Below are 20,385 nucleotides of genomic sequence, written 5' to 3'. Positions count from 1 at the left end.
GTTGGTAGCATCTTATGGAAGGGATATGCCAGGCATAGCATCATGTATGTCATACATTGCAACATAATGCAGACAAAAAGCCAAATGAACCATGTAACATGAACTTAAAAGTTGAAAGGGGAAAGTTTTCTGAGCCTTTTCATGCTGCTCAAATTTTTTTCACCTGGTTTTAAGAGACACAGTGCTTATTTGTTTGAGTGAAGGTGAACTTCTCCCTGCAGCTTCTGAAGCAATTTATTTATTTTATTTTTTATTATTAGTTCCAAATAGTAGGTGATCCAGCATTATGGAGGACATAGCTACCACAGGTGTATCACTTGTAGTATAATTCTTATGCAAGCACAGATTGCCAATGGCTTTCACAACATTTTTAGAGCAAATCCAGCTATATTAGGGAGCCAGTGAGTGCCCAAGCTTCATTTCTTATACTTGGTACCACTGTTTTCCAACATTCTCTTCAGGATAGTGCTAGCGTGGCGGAATGTGCAGTCAGGTTAATTCATTAGCTCACAGTTTCTCAGACTGTAGACTGGGTCATTCCAGCGGGTCCACAAATGGCCCAGTGCCATGACTGCATGATATACAGTTCAATTGGCATGCATGCCAGTGGGAGTTGGTCAGAGAGCAAGGCTAGTATTTTTAGCCATCATTTTAAAAATTAGGCACAAAGGGGAAGGAGATAAGAGAGAGAGGCTATTATAGGAGGAAGTGAATGTAAAAGCAGCAGGAAACAGGGAGGAAAGAAATTGTCAGCTGGGACCAGGCACAAGTTAAATATGAAAGGAAAGAAGAAAGAAAGAGATGGGTCAGAAGACTTTCAGAGGCCTGTAGGGAGTGGACAAAAGAATCTCTCTCTCTCTCTCTCTCTCTCTCTCTCTCTCTCTCTCTCTCTCTCTCTCTCTCTCTCTCTCTCACACACACACACACACACACACACAGAGAGAGAGAGAGAGAGAGAGAGAGAGAGAGAGAGAGAGAGAGAGAGAGAGGGAGAGAGAGAGTATTTTAATATCTCATAGGCACTCTTACCAAATGGCTGCCATGCAGGGTTTGCTTCCATGGCCCCTCACAAAACATTTGCCAGATGAAACTGATGAAACTAATAGAAAGATACTTACTTCAAGAACCTAAGCACATATTGTGGCAGCGGTGAAGGTGCTCTGAAATGAAGCACAGCACTTTGCTTTGCAAAATGGAAGTCTCCAAGTTTTTTAAAAAAACAAACCCTTCAAACCAAGGAGAGATTCTAAGAGCATCTAGAAAAGCATAGGGTGATTTGGATTCCCAGACCTGAGATTGGAGACAATGCTTTGACCTGAAAGCCATGCTCCAAACCCACTCCCTGCTCACAGCTGGTGTGTTAAGCAAGCACCACATATACTCTGCAAGACAGGTGTATCTCAAAATGCTTCCTTGCTTATGTTTCATCTTTTTCTGCCTTCCAGACTGTGACAGTTAAGGAAGATCAAGTCTTTGCAATGAACCCTCCCAAATTTGATAAAATTGAGGACATGGTCATGATGACCCACCTCCATGAACCTGCTGTGCTGTATAACCTCAAAGAGCGTTATGCAGCCTGGATGATTTATGTGAGTTGCAGCCAAACCAAGTTTACTTCCAGATTTTTCAACCCCACAACTACGCAACATGGTATGAATGCCGATTCATTGTCTGCTCTTTTAATAGACCTACTCAGGTCTCTTCTGTGTGACCGTCAACCCTTACAAGTGGCTGCCGGTATATAACCCTGAAGTAGTGACTGGCTACAGGGGCAAAAAACGCCAGGAAGCCCCTCCTCATATCTTCTCCATCTCTGACAATGCCTATCAGTTCATGTTGACTGGTAAGTAATCAGAAATTGGAAATACGCTGCTAGGATGTGAATCACTGTTACCTTCTGATGCATGTCAACAGTATTGACCTTGATGGCTCAGTGACTTGACCTGGGAAAAGGCAGCTTCTGAATGTAGCCAAGTTATTGATAACCATACCGTGATGATAAAATTCTCAGGAAGGAGATGAAAGTACAACAAACCAACACTGACAGTTTGCTTCCTATTTTGAATTCCACTGAATAAACTCTTTCTACTATAAAAAGCCATGGAAAAACGGATGACTTTCAGTGACAAATCTCAGTAAAAAGCTATATAACATCATGATAATACTAATGATACCTCCATGAATTTCAAAGAGGTGTAAGATTGTAAATAGCAGTGCTGAACTGGAGAGGGGGTCACAGGCTAGCATTCTGAAGGATATCTACATGGCAAAAGTTATCACCCATAAAATGCTTCCAGTTATGGTTTTGTAAGCTGAGGGAAGGACCTCAGCTTTATGGTGGAACACATGCTTTGCATGTAGGAGGTCCCAAGTTCAGCCTCCAGATAAAGCTAGGACAGCTCCTGTCAGATCCCATAATCGCCTCTGCCAGTCAGTGGCAATGCACTGATCTGACTCATCAAAGGCAGCTTTTCTTAGCAGAAGCCTCAGACCAGCCAACATATAGTTTGGTAGAAAAAACAGAACTTTTTTTTTCTTTTTTGCCTTTCAGACCGCGAAAACCAGTCAGTCCTGATCACGTGAGTATTTCTCCAGAACCATCCACTTAGAAGACATCTGTAAGGCAGTGGCAAGGAGCCTGTTAATCAGTGCTTAAGCAGCCTCTCTTAACTGTCCTCCAATTTCAGTTCCTGCATGCAGGAGGGGATAAAAACCAGTAATAAAACTTCCCATCCTGCAAGGAAAAGATCTACGCTGATGAGGTAATTAAGAGAGGCTGCTCATGAGATTAAATACCAGGCTGTTCATCTGCAAACCTGCTCCTCGGCATGCAATAAAGGGAGCAGAAAAGCAAGCAGGAAGCAGTGCAGGGAATGACCTGAACAAGACTCATTTCAGAGGTTCTTGGCCATGGAAGTGGGCACTGGTGGCTGAAACAGAACTATATTAAGTCATAGTCCATTTATTTGTATAACACATTTTCCATAAATACATTTGCACCCAAAATGGTTCACAGAGTAGGCAATCTGAATCCAATAAATGTAATTATAATATGTGAGCTATTCAGTGATTGCTCTTCATCTAAAAGTTTTATTGAGCATAAAACAGGAGTGGGGAGGCCCTTTCAGGCCAAGGACAGAATTCAGTTTGTAAGTAGTGTTCAGGGGCTGCGTTCTAGTGGGGTGGGCAAAGGAAAGGGGGAAAACTACCACCCCCACCCCCAGCATGTTGTAGATCTTACTATGAGAAGCTAAACTTTAGGATGTTAGAATAAACAAAAGCTAGGAAACCATCAAGTGAACAGTAGCTCAGGAAAGGGGCTTTGGATTGTGGAGTCAGCTAACATTATCCAATGCCAATGATATGAACAGCACAATAAACAATTAATTTTACAGTTAGCATTATGCAACCAAATATTAAGGTTGGTCACTGTGTGAACAGAAAGCTGTCAGGGACCCTTGATCTTATGTAGCACGGGCCTTCGTATGTTCTTAGGTGTCCTCATCTGCATCAATCCAGCAGCAAAGGAGGAAAATGTAACACAAAATTGCTGTCACCTGCATGGCAACTCCTCTCCTGTCTTCATGAAAAGGTGTAGTGCTAAAGGCAGCACAATCACCTTCCCATATCAGAAATAATGAACTACTCTTAATGGCACACTCAATGCATTCTTTTTTTTTTTAGAGTAATGCCTCCGTGGCTCTAAAGTTTCCTGGAGTGAAAGGAGCAATTGTTTATTATTACAATTTTTGTGATATTTTTTTGCTCCAACAGTGGAGAATCTGGTGCAGGAAAGACTGTTAATACCAAGCGTGTCATCCAGTACTTTGCAACAATTGCAGTTACTGGGGATAAGAAGAAGGAGCCACAGCCTGGCAAAATGCAAGTATGTGTGAACCATCTAGTTTTCTGGGTTTGGTTTATTTTTGGGAGAAAAAAGTGTAATTTGACATAACTTTAGCACATATAAAAGCAGAATTAGGTGAATATAGAGTGAAACTGCACCTGGGTAATCCTTCCTTTGGCTTGTCTTTCCTACATCCTTTCTGTGAGTGGAAATACCATTTCAGTGTTTTTTTTCTAGATTCATAGACTACCTAAGGCTGCCATGATCTTTTCCATGTTTAGAAAACACAGCCTAACTGGAAATTTTTCATGCTATAATTAGGGGACTCTGGAAGATCAAATCATCCAGGCCAACCCCCTGCTGGAGGCCTTTGGCAATGCCAAGACAGTGAGGAATGACAACTCCTCACGATTTGTAAGTTCAGGGGCTTATCTGCTCTGTTGTGTAAAACTTCCACATGTTAGAAATTTAGGCACACGTGTATAATGTACTGATGGGCTGTTTATCCAATTTCTCAGGGTAAATTCATCAGAATTCATTTTGGAACCACGGGAAAGCTGGCTTCTGCAGACATTGAAACCTGTGAGTGGCAGACACATCTCTGCTTAATAAATCAAGTGCAGCAATAAAGGAAACACCTTCCATTATTGTCTTGTTTTCCTTTTTAAATTGTTTCAGATCTCCTGGAGAAATCGAGAGTAACCTTTCAGCTGTCAGCTGAAAGGAGCTATCATATATTTTACCAGATCATGTCAAATAAGAAACCAGAATTGATTGGTAAGTTGAGGCTGCCATTGTTATAAATCATCCAAGTTATTCAACTTAGGCTGTGAATAAGAAACAGCATGGATTGCTATTGCTCTGTACTTACAGACCTGCTGCTGATTTCCACCAATCCCTACGATTATCCATATGTGAGTCAGGGAGAGCTCACTGTAGCTAGTATTGATGATGCAGAGGAGCTGTTAGCCACTGATGTAAGTACCACAGGGGGTGTTTCAGAATGATTTATCTTGCACACTCAGTGTTAATTTGCTTCACAGTTGATGAGGGGTCTAGGTACCTTTCTCCAAGGAATCACTTCTAGTGCAGCATTATTGTGATTGCCCAGCAAATTACTGTAATTATTACTGGAAAAATACTTGTTCTCTCTCAGCAGATACACTGCAGTCATGAGTGTCATGTAAACTGCAGTTGTGTGAGCACCTGTTGACTGTTCTGACTATGGCAGGGCTACCCATCCTTTCATGATGTACCTAACTTCCCAGAAAGACCCAGGAAGAACACTAAAATTATGTATCAGACAATTCCAAATTCATTATAGTTAAGATCAAAGTGTCATGGCAAGAACTGATTATACAAGTTAAGGCATTTCTAAAGATATGTGATAGGAATAAGCATGGGTTATACTTATTGCATTGCTATGGCATACAACTGGGGATCTTCTGGGTGAAGAATGCTTGTAAAGAAAAGTTGGGTGAAGTGAAGTTTGAGGATAATTTGGAGAAAATGTGGGGTCAGCTGGAGTATTGGAAGAGATTCATTGGTGTAACTCACTGACGTGATCCAGTGAAATGTCTGCTGCTGATTCTGTCTTTTGGCTATGAGTCTCCCTTTCAAGCTGAAAGACGGTCATTGGGGTACACACAGTCAATTTTCTCAACCCAGTGAAAGTGGTCAGTGAACAGAAACAGACATTTGTATTCTGTTCCAGAAGCACAAAAGATTGCTGGTGGAAAAGAACCCACATCTAGCTGCAGGTTATCAGCCTTGACAGCTTGCCTGAGGTCACCAGGGAGTGGGAGGAAAAATGGATGTAGGACTTGGTCCAGATGCTTCATCTGCGTAGCAGGTGATCTGCTTTCTTAAGAGGTGACAGGGCAGCTGTTCACCTTTTTAGGCATTGGGAATAGTGGCTTCTGGAACACAGCAGTGGAAAAACATTTTCTTGCTGTGTGATGAGCTTCCTCATTCAGTTGGACCAATCTCTGTGACAAAAGGCAAGTTTTTTAATAGTGAAAACAATGGCAAGGCATTTTAGTTGGAAACTGCAACATGCAGTTGAAATCATATTCCCAGTGGGTCCTTTTTCGGTGCCAAAAAAACAAATTGTAATGGGCTTTTTATTTGCATCCTAAGTGATTTTATTGCTTAATCAATAGCTGAAGAGGAATGGTTAGAAAGATAGAACAGTTGGGAAACAAAAGTCAGGAAACTCTAAAGGTCTCTTCACATTGTTCCTCATCTTCATTATAGCATTTTTTTTTTTTTTGGCCAAATCTGAATAAGGTTCACAAGTATCCATCTTCATGTTGACTTATGGGAAGACTCTTGCCAGATTTCATCCCTTTTTAAAAATTGAGTTTTACTGTAAGGATACTGCCAGATGGAAGGCTCCTAATATTTATTTATTTATTAAATTTGTATAAACCCCCACCCCCATTAGCACAATGCTCTCTGGGCAGCCATTACAGTAAAATATCAATAATAGCATTAATAAAATACAGTTAAATAATGTAACAAATAGACAAAATAGAACACAATATATAAATCAACAAAATATTAAAATTGATAAAATTAAATTTAAATCCCAAGCACTACCAGTTGAAAGACATTGTGCAGCAATTCCATCTTTCTTTTCCGTAATAAATTTTCTCATGCTTTCACAAAGAAAATATGGAAGAAAGAATAGGAAAGTGCAGGAGGGAAAAACAAACAAACAAACACTCCACAGTTATTTCTATGAACACCATTTATAGTAGATCCCAGACTCACAGTGAAAGCTCAGCATACTATTGTTCAGGGCAAGACATTTTGGATGTCAAATCAGGATTTCACAGACAAGCGCATTCTGCTGGACAAGGAAGATGGTGACTCAGATCTTTATTCATCACAACTGTAGAACTGAAAGTGCTGTGAAATCAAAGACATCCATGCTCTTCAGTGAAACTTGCAGCTTTAGGAGTAAGTGATCATCTCTTATGCAAAGTGATATTTAAAAACTATTTCCCTGAAAAATATACTCAGTGTGGCTGAACTTTGATATCTACATTTGAAAGGTTCAATCCATGCCAGGATTGCCAATTTTGACCAAAATATAGGAATCTTCCTACATTCTTTCTATTAATTATGGACACCTAGTTTCTTTGCCTGGTCAAAACTCCCTCTGTCTTTTGAAGAGTCTTCAGATGTGACCTTTGTACGTTCTTGTCCTTCCTTAGAGCGCCATTGACATCTTAGGTTTCAGTGCAGAGGAGAAGGTAGGAATCTACAAGCTGACAGGTGCAGTGATGCACTATGGAAACATGAAATTCAAGCAGAAACAGCGGGAGGAGCAGGCAGAACCAGATGGCACTGAGGGTGAGTGTTATATAAGGATAGTCCTCATGTCTCTGTTATTTATACAAATGTTCATGGGGTTGTTTTCCACAGTATTCCCTAGTGCCTGGAAGAATAATGATAAAAATAATAAAGTAGGTTCACAATATTCTGCCTCACACCAGAGACTAAAAAATATAATCCAGGAAGAGGTTAAGACTAGGGGTGATTCTGAATGTCTGTGAACACCTGGAGCAAGCAGAGGAAGGCAGCCTTCCAGTCAGAGTGGAGAAAAGGAGGAGTCAAAATAGCCATCCAGTTGTTGTGTATGTGGGCATCAGAGTTGGCAATCATCATGAAAGTCCGTTGGAAGATTTTGGCAGAGGTGGCTTTTCAAGACAGTTCATGATTTCTGAATGCTGCTAATGACCTGAAAGCTGGTACTGCTTCCAAAAGGTTGTTTTACCATTCTGCTGAGATTTGTTCCTTCTTGGACATTTTATTTTATTTTCTCTTTTATATCTAGTGGCTGACAAAGCAGGCTACTTAATGGGCCTGAACTCTGCAGATTTGCTCAAAGGCTTGTGCTACCCACGAGTGAAAGTTGGAAATGAATATGTGACTAAAGGACAAAATGTGCAGCAAGTGAGCCATTTTCTTTCAGACTGGCAATATTTTCCTGGAACACTTGTATTCATTTTTATTGATTCTGATTTGTATCCCACCATGTGTCTCAAAGAGACCTCAGGGTAGACAACAACATGTTCCATTTCAATAAAATCAAAATAGAGTAGATTAAATAAACTATAAAACTCTGCAATAAACAGGGCCGCAGCAGATTTCAATCGAATCTCAGGGAAGTCCAAACAGAAATGTCAGCTGGTAATTGAAAGACAACACCTGCAGGTTTCTTAAACAACTCTTATCCCAGCTAGCCTGCCTCCATAGCTATTCATTAGGCTAGCATGTTGAGTCACCTTTGCCAAGCTGGAAAGGTGTAGGCCTGCAGCCAAACAGGTGACCACATGTGGAAGCAGAGCTGGGGTTGGAATCAATGGCCTCCTAGGCCCCTTCCAACTCTACTACTATTCTATTTTCACCTAATATTTGACAACACGGGCAACTAAGCACAGCACCCTGTTGCATAACAGACTGCACTCATATGGGAGGTATTTTCTGGTATCTTTGATATAAACCACTTATGGATTTAAAGGTCAAAACCAGACCCTTAAATGGTACGTGGGCATTAAAATTGGGAACTGGGGAACCTCTTTTTAAAAGTCATGCTTCCTGTTGTTTCCTATTGGGGTAGGTCTACAATTCTGTGGGTGCCCTTGCAAAATCCGTCTACGAGAAGATGTTTCTGTGGATGGTGACTCGTATCAACCAGCAGCTGGACACCAAGCAGCAAAGACAGCATTTCATAGGGGTGCTGGATATTGCTGGCTTTGAGATCTTTGATGTAAGTCATAGTTACATTAATTTTATCCAAAAAGATGCCATTATTTGAGGTTATTCTGTTCATTAAAAATACAAACACCCTGTTTTGTTTGAAAGTACAACAGCTTGGAGCAGCTCTGCATCAACTTCACCAATGAGAAACTGCAACAGTTTTTCAACCACCACATGTTCGTGCTGGAGCAGGAGGAGTACAAAAAAGAAGGGATTGATTGGGAATTCATTGACTTTGGAATGGATCTGGCTGCTTGTATTGAGCTTATTGAGAAGGTAGGAGATGTCTCCTGGTAAGTCATTTGTTTTCTTGCAGAAATGTTGGGTATAATTTTCCACATTTCTTAGCACAGGTTCATAATGCATCTCAATTTCTGTGTCTGAGCATTTCTTCTGAATGTATGGCCTCACACTGACCCATCTGTCCCTTGTGGTGTACTTGCCCTACACGAAAGAGCATGTGTTTCTCCATGGGAAGGATGCAACCAGGAATCTAGATCAAGATGGAGAAATGAGGTTGACAGAGTCAAAAGAAAGGAAGAGGCTAGTTGAAGAAGAGGGTTGCTGGAGCAGGTGTGCATGAAAGGAGTGGAACTGAGGAAGCTGAGGAGGAGAAGTGGGGTTAAGAAAGAGAATGAACTGTGAGCAGCACCTGTAAACTGCACACCTGTGCAGACAAGGAATTCACAGGGAAAACGAGTTGATACACTGACACAAACCACCTGTGAAGGGAAAGAATTCAGCTGGGAAAAGAAACAGGGAAGCTAACTAGGTCCAGCATAGTCAATGAACAGAACATGGGCTGAGCCTCCCTCAGTTCTTGGAAGGCTGAACAACTGCAGTAGGGATTTAGCTGTTGCAAAAGAAACTGTCAGTACAGAAGAGGAAATGAAGGACCTTTTTTTGTTTAGCTTCAGTACTCAGTCATTAGCATTATATTTAGAGGCAAGAGCAGCTGCTTTGCTCTGTTCCACAGCCCATCACAGCATTGTATCAAAGAGCATGTCTCCATTCTCTCCAAATGCTTTTGCCATTCCCTCCAGCCCATGGGCATTTTCTCCATCCTGGAAGAAGAGTGCATGTTCCCCAAGGCAACGGACACTTCTTTCAAGAACAAGCTCTATGACCAGCACCTTGGCAAAACGAACAACTTCCAGAAGCCCAAGCCTGTCAAAGGCAAGGCTGAGGCCCACTTTGCCCTGGTGCACTATGCTGGCACTGTGGACTACAACATCTCTGGCTGGCTGGACAAGAACAAGGACCCCCTCAACGAATCTGTTGTGCAGCTGTATCAGAAGTCCTCGCTGAAATTGCTGTCCTTCCTTTATTCTAACTATGCGGGTTCAGAAGCAGGTAAGCACCACTGGAGAAAACCCACGGACCAGGCAGCAGTTTTAGCATGCTCCCTTAATTCAAACCATTTAACTGAGAGTGATACTTTGCTTGGGTCTTTGCTCCACATAGCAATCAAAAGGTGTGTGACCCCAGAGGGGACCCCAGAGGACTGGACTGAGCCTCTGAGTTGGATTGGCCCACGGGTCTGATGTTCCCTGCTCCTGTTCTGAAGCGTTAAAGTGGGATCTTTGTGGGAGGTTTAAGAACATAGGAGAAGCCATTCTGGATCGTTCCAAAGGCCCATCTAGTCCAGTGCTCCATACACATGGTGGCAAATTATCCGTTCACAGGACCCCTCAAGCAGGATGGGTGCAAGACCTTCTCCTGCCCAAGTTCCTCATCAGCTGGTGCATCCAGGCATGCCAACTCTGGTAAAGGAGGTAGCCCATAGCCAGCAAAGCTAGTAGCCACTGATAGCCTCCTTCTCCTCCATGAATCTCTTCAATCCCCTTTTAAAGCCATCAGAATTGATAGTCTTCACTACTTCTCATAGTGGCTTATACCATACTTTGATTATGATTAGCAACAAGCTTTCTGGGATCTGTATTCATGCTGTAGGTAGGTTTTAGAGACAGCTCCCATAGATCAGTCTTCCCCAATTCAGTGCCCTTCAGATGCTTCGGATATCAAGTTCTGTCATCCCCAGCCAGCATGGCCAATGGCCAGGAATGCTGGGAGTTGCAGTCTAAAACATCTGGAGGGCACTAGGCGAAGTACTTCTGGTCCATGCCCATTTCCAGGTGACGTGAACTGGAGAAGTACTAAAATAAAAATTAAACAAACCAAAAACAGGGAAGCTGTTTTCTCACACATCCCTACTTGTTATGCTATATGGATGTGTTTCTGCATGATAATTAACCTACCAGGTAGCAGAGAAGATTCTAGCGAAGAGCTGAACCTATAGTGCATGATCACAAAATATTAATTTTCACAGATTTGAAAAAGTACAACCTTCCTACTTCTAGTCTTTTTTTTCCTTTGAACATCCATCCCTTTATCTAAGAAACTCAGTAATATGGTCTCAATCTGTGATCCAGGATAAAGTTTCAGCTGTTTAAAGAGATACCAATGAAATGTGGGTAGAAGCACAGGAGGTGACCGACTTGTTCTGTTGCGGCATCCCTTCAGCTCAACCAGTCCATGCGTTCCTTTAATCAAATGAAGAGACTGCTTTGCAAAGTACAACATCTTACATACTTGACATTTTGTTCCAAGGTGACAGTGGCAGCAAGAAAGGTGGCAAGAAGAAGGGAGGCTCCTTCCAAACAGTGTCTGCTGTGTTCAGAGTATGTCGCACTTATGTCAGCTCTGCTCTTTATAGTACAGATCAGGGGTGGGCAACCTGCAGCCAAAGGCCTCTGCTTAATTTTGTGCAGGGGAGCCCGAAGGAAGAGAAAGAGGCAGAAGAGGGAAAGCTGAGAGTGTGTGTGGCGGGGAGAGCCCTCTGGAAGCTGCCAGTTCAGGTCTCTGGCTAGAGGGGTCTGTGGCTGTGTGCTGATCAGGAAGGAAGAGGGAAGGGTGGGAGAGCGGAAAGGGAGCAAGTCACAGAAAGGGGTGGCAGAAAATGGGCAAGCTAGAAGGGGCTGGCAGAAAGATCCAGTGAGAAAAAAATTGACAAAGGATGGTGGCAGAAAGAGGGCAAGAGAACAAAACAGGCGTGGCAGAAAAGGAATGAGAGGAAAGTGAGTGGCACAGAGGGGGACAGTAAGAGAGTGCAAGAGTGCAAACAGAATGAGAGGAAATGGGGGGCAGGATGTGACTTATGGCTCCTCAGCCCCAACAAAATTCCCTATTCTTATAGATTAATATGGGAAGCATCTTCATGTTGCTGAGTTTAAAACCTGTTCCTTTTCCTCTGATACAGGAGAATCTAAACAAGCTGATGACCAACCTCAGAAGCACCCATCCTCACTTTGTCCGCTGCCTGATTCCAAATGAGACAAAGACGCCAGGTAAGTTATTGCCTTGGTGCTGCTGAGTTTGCCCTTGACTGGAGACAGCAAGACTAATTATGTAGCATACTTTATCCATCAGGCAAGATCAGATCTGACTCTTACCAGGCCACAGGATCTCCATGGTCAGAAGATATTCATATTTCCTAAACTTCCAGGTGTCCTGTCTATCTCCTAAGTAGGCATACAACTTCAATCCAATATAATGCACTGAAAATGTAACTGCCTGCTGAGGTTAATTTGGCCTTTAGTTAGTGAAGTACTTTTGTTCAGCAGCATATCAGGTAATGACGAGGATACTAGTGAATGCAGTGTGAATGTACCTGGAGGCTTGATATTCATTCTACTCTTTTTTCTCCTCTCTGGTTATAAAGGTGTAATGGATCATCACCTGGTCATGCACCAGTTGCGTTGTAATGGAGTGCTGGAAGGTATTCGGATCTGTAGGAAAGGTTTTCCCAGCAGAATCCTCTATGCCGATTTTAAGCAGCGGTAGGCTCCCTCTATCAATATCCTGTTGCTGCTTTTGCCAAAAGCTGAAGCCATGCCTTCCATAGCACATTATCATACATAACCCATTTCAGCATCTGGCTGGATGGACACAGAGCCTGGGATTTTGGGAGAAAATGCTGCATCTGAGAGGAGGCGGTTCAGAACCCCCATCTGAAATAAATAGTTCTTGAAACTAACAAATACTGCTAAGGAGACAGCAGGGGAAATGTAATCATATAGTTGTTTTCTACTTTTCATGGTTGTAGAAATTATGGTTAAACACATGCATGCAAACTTTATAATATTACATATCTTACTAATAAACAGGGGCAGGTTTCTGGTTTTACCAAAGTGTCAGATTTCTACTTGTATAAGACCTAACCGAATTGCTTATTCATGCACCTCCTCTCCAAAATAAAATGAAAAATGTAACACCGGCTATTATGCACAGATATAAGTATCCAAATAAGGCATGATCTTTTACAGGGATGCTTTCTGCTTGCATATTTATATCAGTTCACTTTTACTTACATTTCCTTGAGAACCCACATATCCCTGTTGGGATAGTTCTTACAAACGGTTTGTCATTATTGGCTCTTAATATCCCATTAACTTTAATCACAACTGGAAAATCCCACAGCAGTTTTCTTATGTGCCATCAGTTCTCATAATAACCCTTTCAACATGGTGAAATGTGGATTGAGTCAGTCCATATTTCAGTTCAGCCTACAGTGAAATGTGGATTACTTCAAGGCACCTGGGTACATACATTTCTCATTCCTTCCTATGTGGAAAGTTGAGATCTGGATGTACTTCAATAAAAACTTAAGTCAACACATATTTTTGCATACTGTTCCCTGCTAATGGGCATTGGATCTTTGAATTATAGATTTGTATGTAGACCTTCTCATCACTAATTCCATTCTAGCTCAAGATCCCACCCTGCTCCCCCCCACCTCACACACAGAATAGGATAGAAGCTGCATCCCTGTGGTGCATTAAATACTGCTGGGGAGTCTGTGTAAATATTCTAGCCAAAAAGAAAGAGGTGGGTGATCACGACCTGGGGCTTTGTCATCTGAGAAGCATCCTCCTGGAGGGAAGGGATCGACTTGAATGGGAAAAAGCCATGCTGTTGGGCCCATCCTTGTGTAAGGAATATCCACTTGCAGTGTGGGATGGAGGCATGTTTCCCATGCCAGTGGGTGTGCGGCTGTGAAGGGGGCCAATGTGTATTGCATGTGTATTGCTCAATCGCTCTCCTTGTTCAGATCTTGTTTCCCCATTAAGGCCAAAAGTCTCCTGTGCTGCTGACTTGCATTCTGTTGCTACCGTGTTCCAATCCACTTTTTAAAAAATTATTATTACAGCTACAAAATTCTTAATGCCTCCGCAATCCCTGAGGGCCAGTTTATTGACAGCAAGAAGGCTTCTGAAAAGCTTCTTGGATCGATTGATGTTGATCACACTCAGTACAGATTTGGCCACTCTAAGGTAGGTGCAAGCAATGACTTTCCAGCAGATAAAGAATGAATGAAATACCCGAGAGCAGGAGGACAGGAAAGAGAAGCTTGCGTTAACTGTTACATATCAGGAATTCCTAATTTATTCATGCACTGTGAAATGCTCTTTTAGATTTCCTACAAAATCTGTGTGAATGCCCTTTGCCACCGAAGGTACAGAAATCTGGCACCGCACCTAAAGAGTCTGTCTATGCAGAAAGGCAGCATCTAGTCAGGGTTAGAGATGGGTGAGCCTTCCTCAACATGGTGCAAATTGGCTTGGGATATTTCACATTTTACACATTTGTTACACTTATACCCTATCCAAGACAGCATACATGAGCTTCCTCTCTCTCCAAGCAACCTCTAATAACCCTGTGAGGCAGGTAAAACAGAGTTGGTGATGGGCCCAACATTATCCAATGAGCTTCCTGGCAGAATGAGGACGAGAACCTGCATCTCCCAACACACTGACCCCTATTCCACACTCACTCTCCTAAGAGAAAATCCGGAAAACCTGCAAAAAATATGGAGCCACTGTTCCCTTTTCTTAATGTGGGCAGCTGGAGCAGCAGGAAAAGATGTAGAGGAGAGATTGTCCTCTTTGTGTAATCCCTCATCTCTCCCCTGCTGTTAGTGTGCTGCTAGCATGAGTTCACTTGATTGTTGACCTTGCTTCTATTCACCAAAAATGTTGCAGGTGTTCTTCAAAGCTGGTCTCCTGGGGTTGCTGGAGGAAATGAGAGATGAGAAACTGGTAGCCCTCATCACCCACACACAGGCCTTGTGCAGGGGATACCTCATGAGAGTTGAATTCCAAAAGATGAATGCCAGAAGGTAAGGGGCCATTTCCTTTCTCAGAAATCAGACAGCAGGACACTAAAATTTATTTGCACACATAAATAAGGGAAATGCCATTGTATGTTCACCTTTAGCAAGTGTGAACATTTTAGAGTGTCATCCTTTATTCCTTGCATCAAGTCCATCTCTTATTCTGAGCTATATTATGTATTATATTCGTAAAATCTTGCAATTACTTTCTGATCTGTAATATGAGCATGTGCATTTGAACTCAGGTTTGTAAAAGTTGATTGCCAAAGGCTCCCACGCAATCCTCTTTTTATTTGGAACATACCAGGCATACTCTTTTAGTGTGGGAACCTGCCCATCTGAACTACATTCCACTTAGGGCACCTTTTTTCATGCATTGGCAGGGAATCCATTTACATAATTCAATACAATGTCCGCTCATTCATGAATGTCAAGCACTGGCCCTGGATGAAGTTGTATTTCAAGATCAAGCCCTTGCTGAAGAGTGCAGAATCAGAGAAAGAGATGGCCAACATGAAAGAAGAGTTTGAGAAAACTAAAGAAGAACTTGCAAAGTCAGAAGCAAAACGAAAAGAGCTTGAGGAAAAAATGGTGACCCTGGTGCAAGAGAAGAATGACCTTCAGCTTCAGGTCCAATCTGTAAGTAACTTGCCCTTATTTAATTGTGGCTTTGACCTTGCCACCTTTCCTTGTAGACGGAACGCTAACTGCTCTCACCTCTAGGTAAGCCAAGAATTTCTCATAATATAACAACATGGTTTACAGCTATATCTTACCTTCATATCTATGGTTATCAGTCCAAACAAATGGGATTATGGCCTACTTTCAAGGCTTGGGCTCAGGTGCACAGATCACAGGTCATGCATCTGACCTTTACAAGACTCATGAGTGCTATACTGGTCCCTACTCCACTCCCCAATGACGTACGTAGCCAACAAGTGCAGGTGAAAAAGAATGTCAGGCAAAATGTGTGTAATGTAGCGGGGAAGGGAGATTCGTATGCTGGAGCTGTGCAGTGAGAGCAGAGGCAGTAAAGTTTCTAACCATTTAATATGGATCAGTGGCCTCCTCGTTTTATTAAAGTCTAGTCATTATGCTAGTTAGGTACTTTATAGACCACTTATCCAGACCTAATGAAATCAGACTAGCCATATTATGGGATCCAATGTCCTGTATTCTGTGACTTCTTAGTTTTCCCTTTTGTTAGTGTGTTTGGTATGTGAAAGTCTACCGGGCAGTTAATGAACTGTAGGGAGGTTGTACCTAAATCCTTGCCAAGCGTATATATCTTTTACAGATCAGTTTCTAAAAAGAACATTCTGCTGTGTGCTCTCACTTAACCAAGGATTCAGTGGTGTACATTCAGTATATAATTCTACTCCTGATGGTTACAAGAACAAAACAGACTTGGCTTTCCCTTGTGTTTCTCCAGGAAAGTGAAAGCTTAGCAGATGCTGAGGAAAGATGTGAGGGACTCATCAAAAGCAAGATTCAGCTAGAAGCTAAAATCAAAGAATTGACTGAAAGGCTGGAGGATGAGGAAGAGATGAATGCGGAGTTGACAGCAAAGAAGAGGAAACTTGAAGATGAGTGCTCCGAGCTGAAAAAAGACATTGATGACTTGGAGCTAACATTGGCCAAAGTGGAGAAGGAGAAGCACGCCACCGAAAACAAGGTGAAGGAACTAGAGGGTTGCTCTGCTATTATGAGCCCTCCCCTTTTTCTTTTCTCAAAAAGCAAAAGTAAACATGTCAATCAACAGGAGGAAAAAAGGAGAAGTAAAGGGTACTTACTAAACTCAAGATTCAGGAGGTGTTTTTGCTGCTGGCTCATTCTTTCAACCAGTCAGTTGCAGCAGAATTGGGGGCTTGGATCTAGGCCTGTTTTGATATGCAACTTAGCTTTTTTCAGAGTTGTAAGGACAAAATAGGACAATAGGCATCTTTCTTTGAATCTTTGAGATTGGGTGGGAAAGAAATCTTTAATGATACTAACAATTATCACAGGAACCAAAAAGTGAGTCAGCAAGCCATGTGCTCTTTACATGAAAAAAGGAGGTTAGTGCTCCTCCACCATCATCTGCCAAACTTACTTTGGGAGGATACCATGGAAAAGGGGCTCCCGTAGTAGGAGTAGGAGTAGTAATGACAATGATAATGGTAATATAGTAGTGATAAGGCGTGTACTATGAGCAGGAAATTTCTCTAAGTGGAGGTATTTACTGCTTCTCAGGTTAAAAATCTCACAGAGGAGATGGCAGCTTTAGATGAAAACATCTCCAAGCTCTCCAAAGAAAAGAAAGGCCTCCAAGAAGCACACCAGCAGGCCTTAGATGACCTTCAGGCTGAGGAGGACAAAGTCAACACTCTGTCTAAAACAAAATCAAAACTTGAACAGCAAGTGGATGATGTAAGAGGATTCTTGGTGATAATTAAGTATTTCAGACAAATTACTTGGAAGAAACTGGTGAGAAGTATCATTGGAAAGGCCCAGTAAAGGCATCACTAATGGATTATAGTTTAGTTAGGGAAAAAGAAATAACAATGGTTCAGCAAGACCCAGCATAATTGGGTCAATAATTGTGAATGTCATCTGTGACTGCTTGGAAAAAAAGATGTGGCTTTGAGAATTGTAAATCATTTTTATTGCACGTAGGCATTTCCCCCCTACCATTAGTGCAAGGAATGTTGTCCTTGGGGTCGCGATGGGTTGGACATGACTTCGTGACTAACAACAACAACAGTTAGTGCAAGGGCTGCCACCACCATCCAACATACTTCACAACATATCTGGCACGTATACTTCACACGAAGCAATTAACCATGCAAAAAAGCCTCCCTTTCCTTCCCTGAAGCTGCGTGACAAGGTTTGAATCCAGCCTACTCTGGAGGCTTCTTCAGTTGGGCAGGACCGGATTCATCTGACCTACCTGTGCCACTGCCAAGCTAGCAAAACAGCAGCGTGTCCTCCCCTCCAACACTTGGAGCTTCTTGTTTCCCTAGCGGACCTGTGTGATTTGTTGCTGTAAAGGCTACATTTTCATGCCTCAGTTTTGTCCACAGAGGTTGTGCAGAATCTTAGTCCTGGCATCCCAGTCTGGCCCTCTGGGGTTCCCAAAAAGGCCCCACCCCTTCCCCCCAACCACCAATCATTTAGTGGTTTCCCAGATTTTATGCAACTTTCATGCTAATAGGTTGAAAGTTACATCTGGGGGTACTTTGGGTATTTTAGCCTTGAACTCTTTGCTTTTGGAGCCTCCCCTTTACCTATGTCCTTGCCAACCATTGGCATGAAACCCTGATGAGCTTCTCTGAAATGGGATTCCTTGGGGCTAAAGGGAGGTCAACAGCACTGGTCTGTGCTGACTGACAGGAGATCTGCAGGGCCTTTTCTGAGCTCCAGGTCACCATTAGAGGGAAACTCTAGTGCTTAGCTTTTGGTGCTTGTGTTTAATAGACTTGCTAGGAACTGCAGTTGATTGTGGCACTGTCTGCCTCATGTGTCCTTAGAAGAGGTAGTGTGGAGGGCTAAAGGAGCATGTGAGACCCACTGGGCCTTCAAAACTTCTCCTGTTTCCCATGTGCTGCTCTTTTATCTGAACATAATAACTGTGAAATCAGTACATGCTGTCCAAACGCCTGTATGTTGTTTTAGCTTGAAGGGTCTCTGGAGCAAGAGAAAAAGCTTCGCATGGATCTTGAGAGAGCTAAGAGAAAGCTGGAGGGGGATCTAAAGATATCTCAGGAATCCATTATGGATCTGGAGAATGATAAGCAGCAAATGGATGACAAACTGAAGAAGTACGTGACTAAAGTACTGAGTATCTGAACCTTTAATCTGACATTTCCCCTTAATATACTTACTTTCCATTTTTCTTCGTCGTCTTCAGGAAAGAGTTTGAAATCAGTCAGGTACAGGGAAAAATAGAGGACGAACAGGCTCAGAGCTCTCAGCTGCAGAAAAAGATTAAAGAGCTACAGGTAAAATTTACTCTTGTATATTTGAAGTGCCTGGGAAATCTCAGTTCAAGGTCAGACTGACCCTCATGTACATTCACTAGCTGTGTCATGCTGTGAGTCTAATATTATACTTTTACTCAAAATTGAATGCAAGTTTAGAAAGAAGAAAATGGACTAACCCACTTTAGGAAAGACTAGCTTATGACTCTAGGTGATGGCTGGCCTTAAAAAACCAATGCACCTAGTTAAAGATGAATAGTGCCTCCTTTCAAGGGATGTATAATTACACAGGCAAATTCTGATACCAGAACATATTTGTGATCATATTCATTTCACAGAAAACCTACAATATCTACAACTTTTAAAGAAATAATTTTTACTTTAAACTGAATACTCTTACTCCGGTCCTCTATCAGCTCCACTGGCTACCCATTGAAGTCCGGGCCCAATTTAAGAATGTGATACTTACCTGTTCCAGAGGAGAAGGGATACAAAAGGGAGGTTTGAAATGCTGTATACCTAAGTTCCAGATTCAGAGATAACCCTTCTATGAATCTGGGGTGTGGAACCAGAGACTAGTGGGGCTCTTGCAAATCCCTTTAACCTTTGCAAATTCTAAGGTGTGTGTGTTTGTAGCTGGGAGAGAAAGCACAAGGCTGTGCCATGCCTTGGTTAGGCAAACAGTAAAATAAGAGATGTGGATGCGCAGAAGGGAAATCAGGGAAAGAGGGGAGGGAGGGAGGGGAGAAGAACTAATAGCAAGTTAGCAAATATTATCCAACTTTTCATGTTTTAAAACCTTATTTGAGGAAAGATTGCATTTCTATCTCACCCATAGCTGAAGCTTTCTGGGCAGTTTACAACATTTAAGTCACCCATCCAGATTTCAACCAGGCTTGATCCTACTTAGCTTCCAAGATTAGACAGGATCAGGGACTTCAGGCTATATGGAGGTGAAAGAAAATGCTCTTTCTAAAACATAGGGAATAAAAGGGAACACAGGATATAGGGTCCTCTGGCCACTAGTGCTGAGAGACTTCCATTTGCAAAATAATGTAGGACTTCTTGGTTTCAGTAGGTGTCATATGTGAAAACCAGGAATGCAGACTTTGGCCCATATGCTGGATCCAGCCCATAGGAAACTCCAGTCCAGGAGTCCAGGAGTTTTCTAGGGATGGGGCTAAGCATATGTCAGAATTCCCTGCAAGTGAATACATGAAAGAGAGATGGGGTGGGGGGGGGGATAAACAGGTTTGAATTCTCAGCTACAGAAAAACAAAAGAAAGCAGGTAAATCTTAGATACTCTGATTTTCAGTAATTTTAACCTCTCATTAACATTTGCCTGATTTAAAACTGTCTAACATTGGCTTGACTGTAAGCACAGTTCTTACCATTTTTCTTAACACAGTTCAACTACAACTTTTCCTACAATTTTCTATTGCCTCAGGCTCCAAAATGCTAATTCAAAGTGTATTAAAACATCCCTTTATGTATTAGTTATAATAATAGTAGGTGCTGTTACTCCCAGATCCATGTATATTGAGCCTGAAACAAATTTGTTGCATTTTCAAAAGGCTCGTATGGAGGAACTGGAGGAAGAGATTGAGGCTGAGCGGGCATCTCGGGCCAAAGCAGA

At 42.2% G+C, this 20,385-nt stretch overlaps 1 protein-coding gene across 1 annotated transcript in view; it reads left to right on the top strand.

The window, feature by feature from the left end:
• The window catches only part of LOC123035431 (myosin-4-like), a 38,057-nt gene that overhangs the window by 2,166 nt on the left and 15,506 nt on the right, over positions 1-20,385 (top strand). The window contains 26 exon segments of the mRNA XM_044453590.1: positions 1,446-1,589; positions 1,687-1,843; positions 2,552-2,579; positions 3,775-3,886; positions 4,169-4,261; positions 4,366-4,429; positions 4,526-4,624; positions 4,721-4,824; positions 7,069-7,207; positions 7,692-7,810; positions 8,478-8,627; positions 8,723-8,893; positions 9,661-9,970; positions 10,390-10,392; positions 11,228-11,298; positions 11,877-11,964; positions 12,339-12,456; positions 13,827-13,950; positions 14,659-14,795; positions 15,173-15,428; positions 16,222-16,464; positions 17,022-17,198; positions 18,444-18,589; positions 18,679-18,769; positions 20,324-20,378; positions 20,381-20,385. The exon segment at positions 20,381-20,385 is cut by the window's right edge and continues 300 nt beyond it. Of these exon segments, the coding sequence (XP_044309525.1) occupies positions 1,446-1,589; positions 1,687-1,843; positions 2,552-2,579; positions 3,775-3,886; positions 4,169-4,261; positions 4,366-4,429; positions 4,526-4,624; positions 4,721-4,824; positions 7,069-7,207; positions 7,692-7,810; positions 8,478-8,627; positions 8,723-8,893; positions 9,661-9,970; positions 10,390-10,392; positions 11,228-11,298; positions 11,877-11,964; positions 12,339-12,456; positions 13,827-13,950; positions 14,659-14,795; positions 15,173-15,428; positions 16,222-16,464; positions 17,022-17,198; positions 18,444-18,589; positions 18,679-18,769; positions 20,324-20,378; positions 20,381-20,385 (3,204 nt within the window).

Source organism: Varanus komodoensis, unplaced genomic scaffold, assembly GCF_004798865.1.
Source record: "Varanus komodoensis strain SLA01 unplaced genomic scaffold, ASM479886v1 scaffold7_1, whole genome shotgun sequence".
NCBI classification, from domain to species: domain Eukaryota; kingdom Metazoa; phylum Chordata; class Lepidosauria; order Squamata; family Varanidae; genus Varanus; species Varanus komodoensis.
Note: the sequence above shows the minus strand (reverse complement) of the source record. Positions and strands in the feature narration are given on the sequence as shown.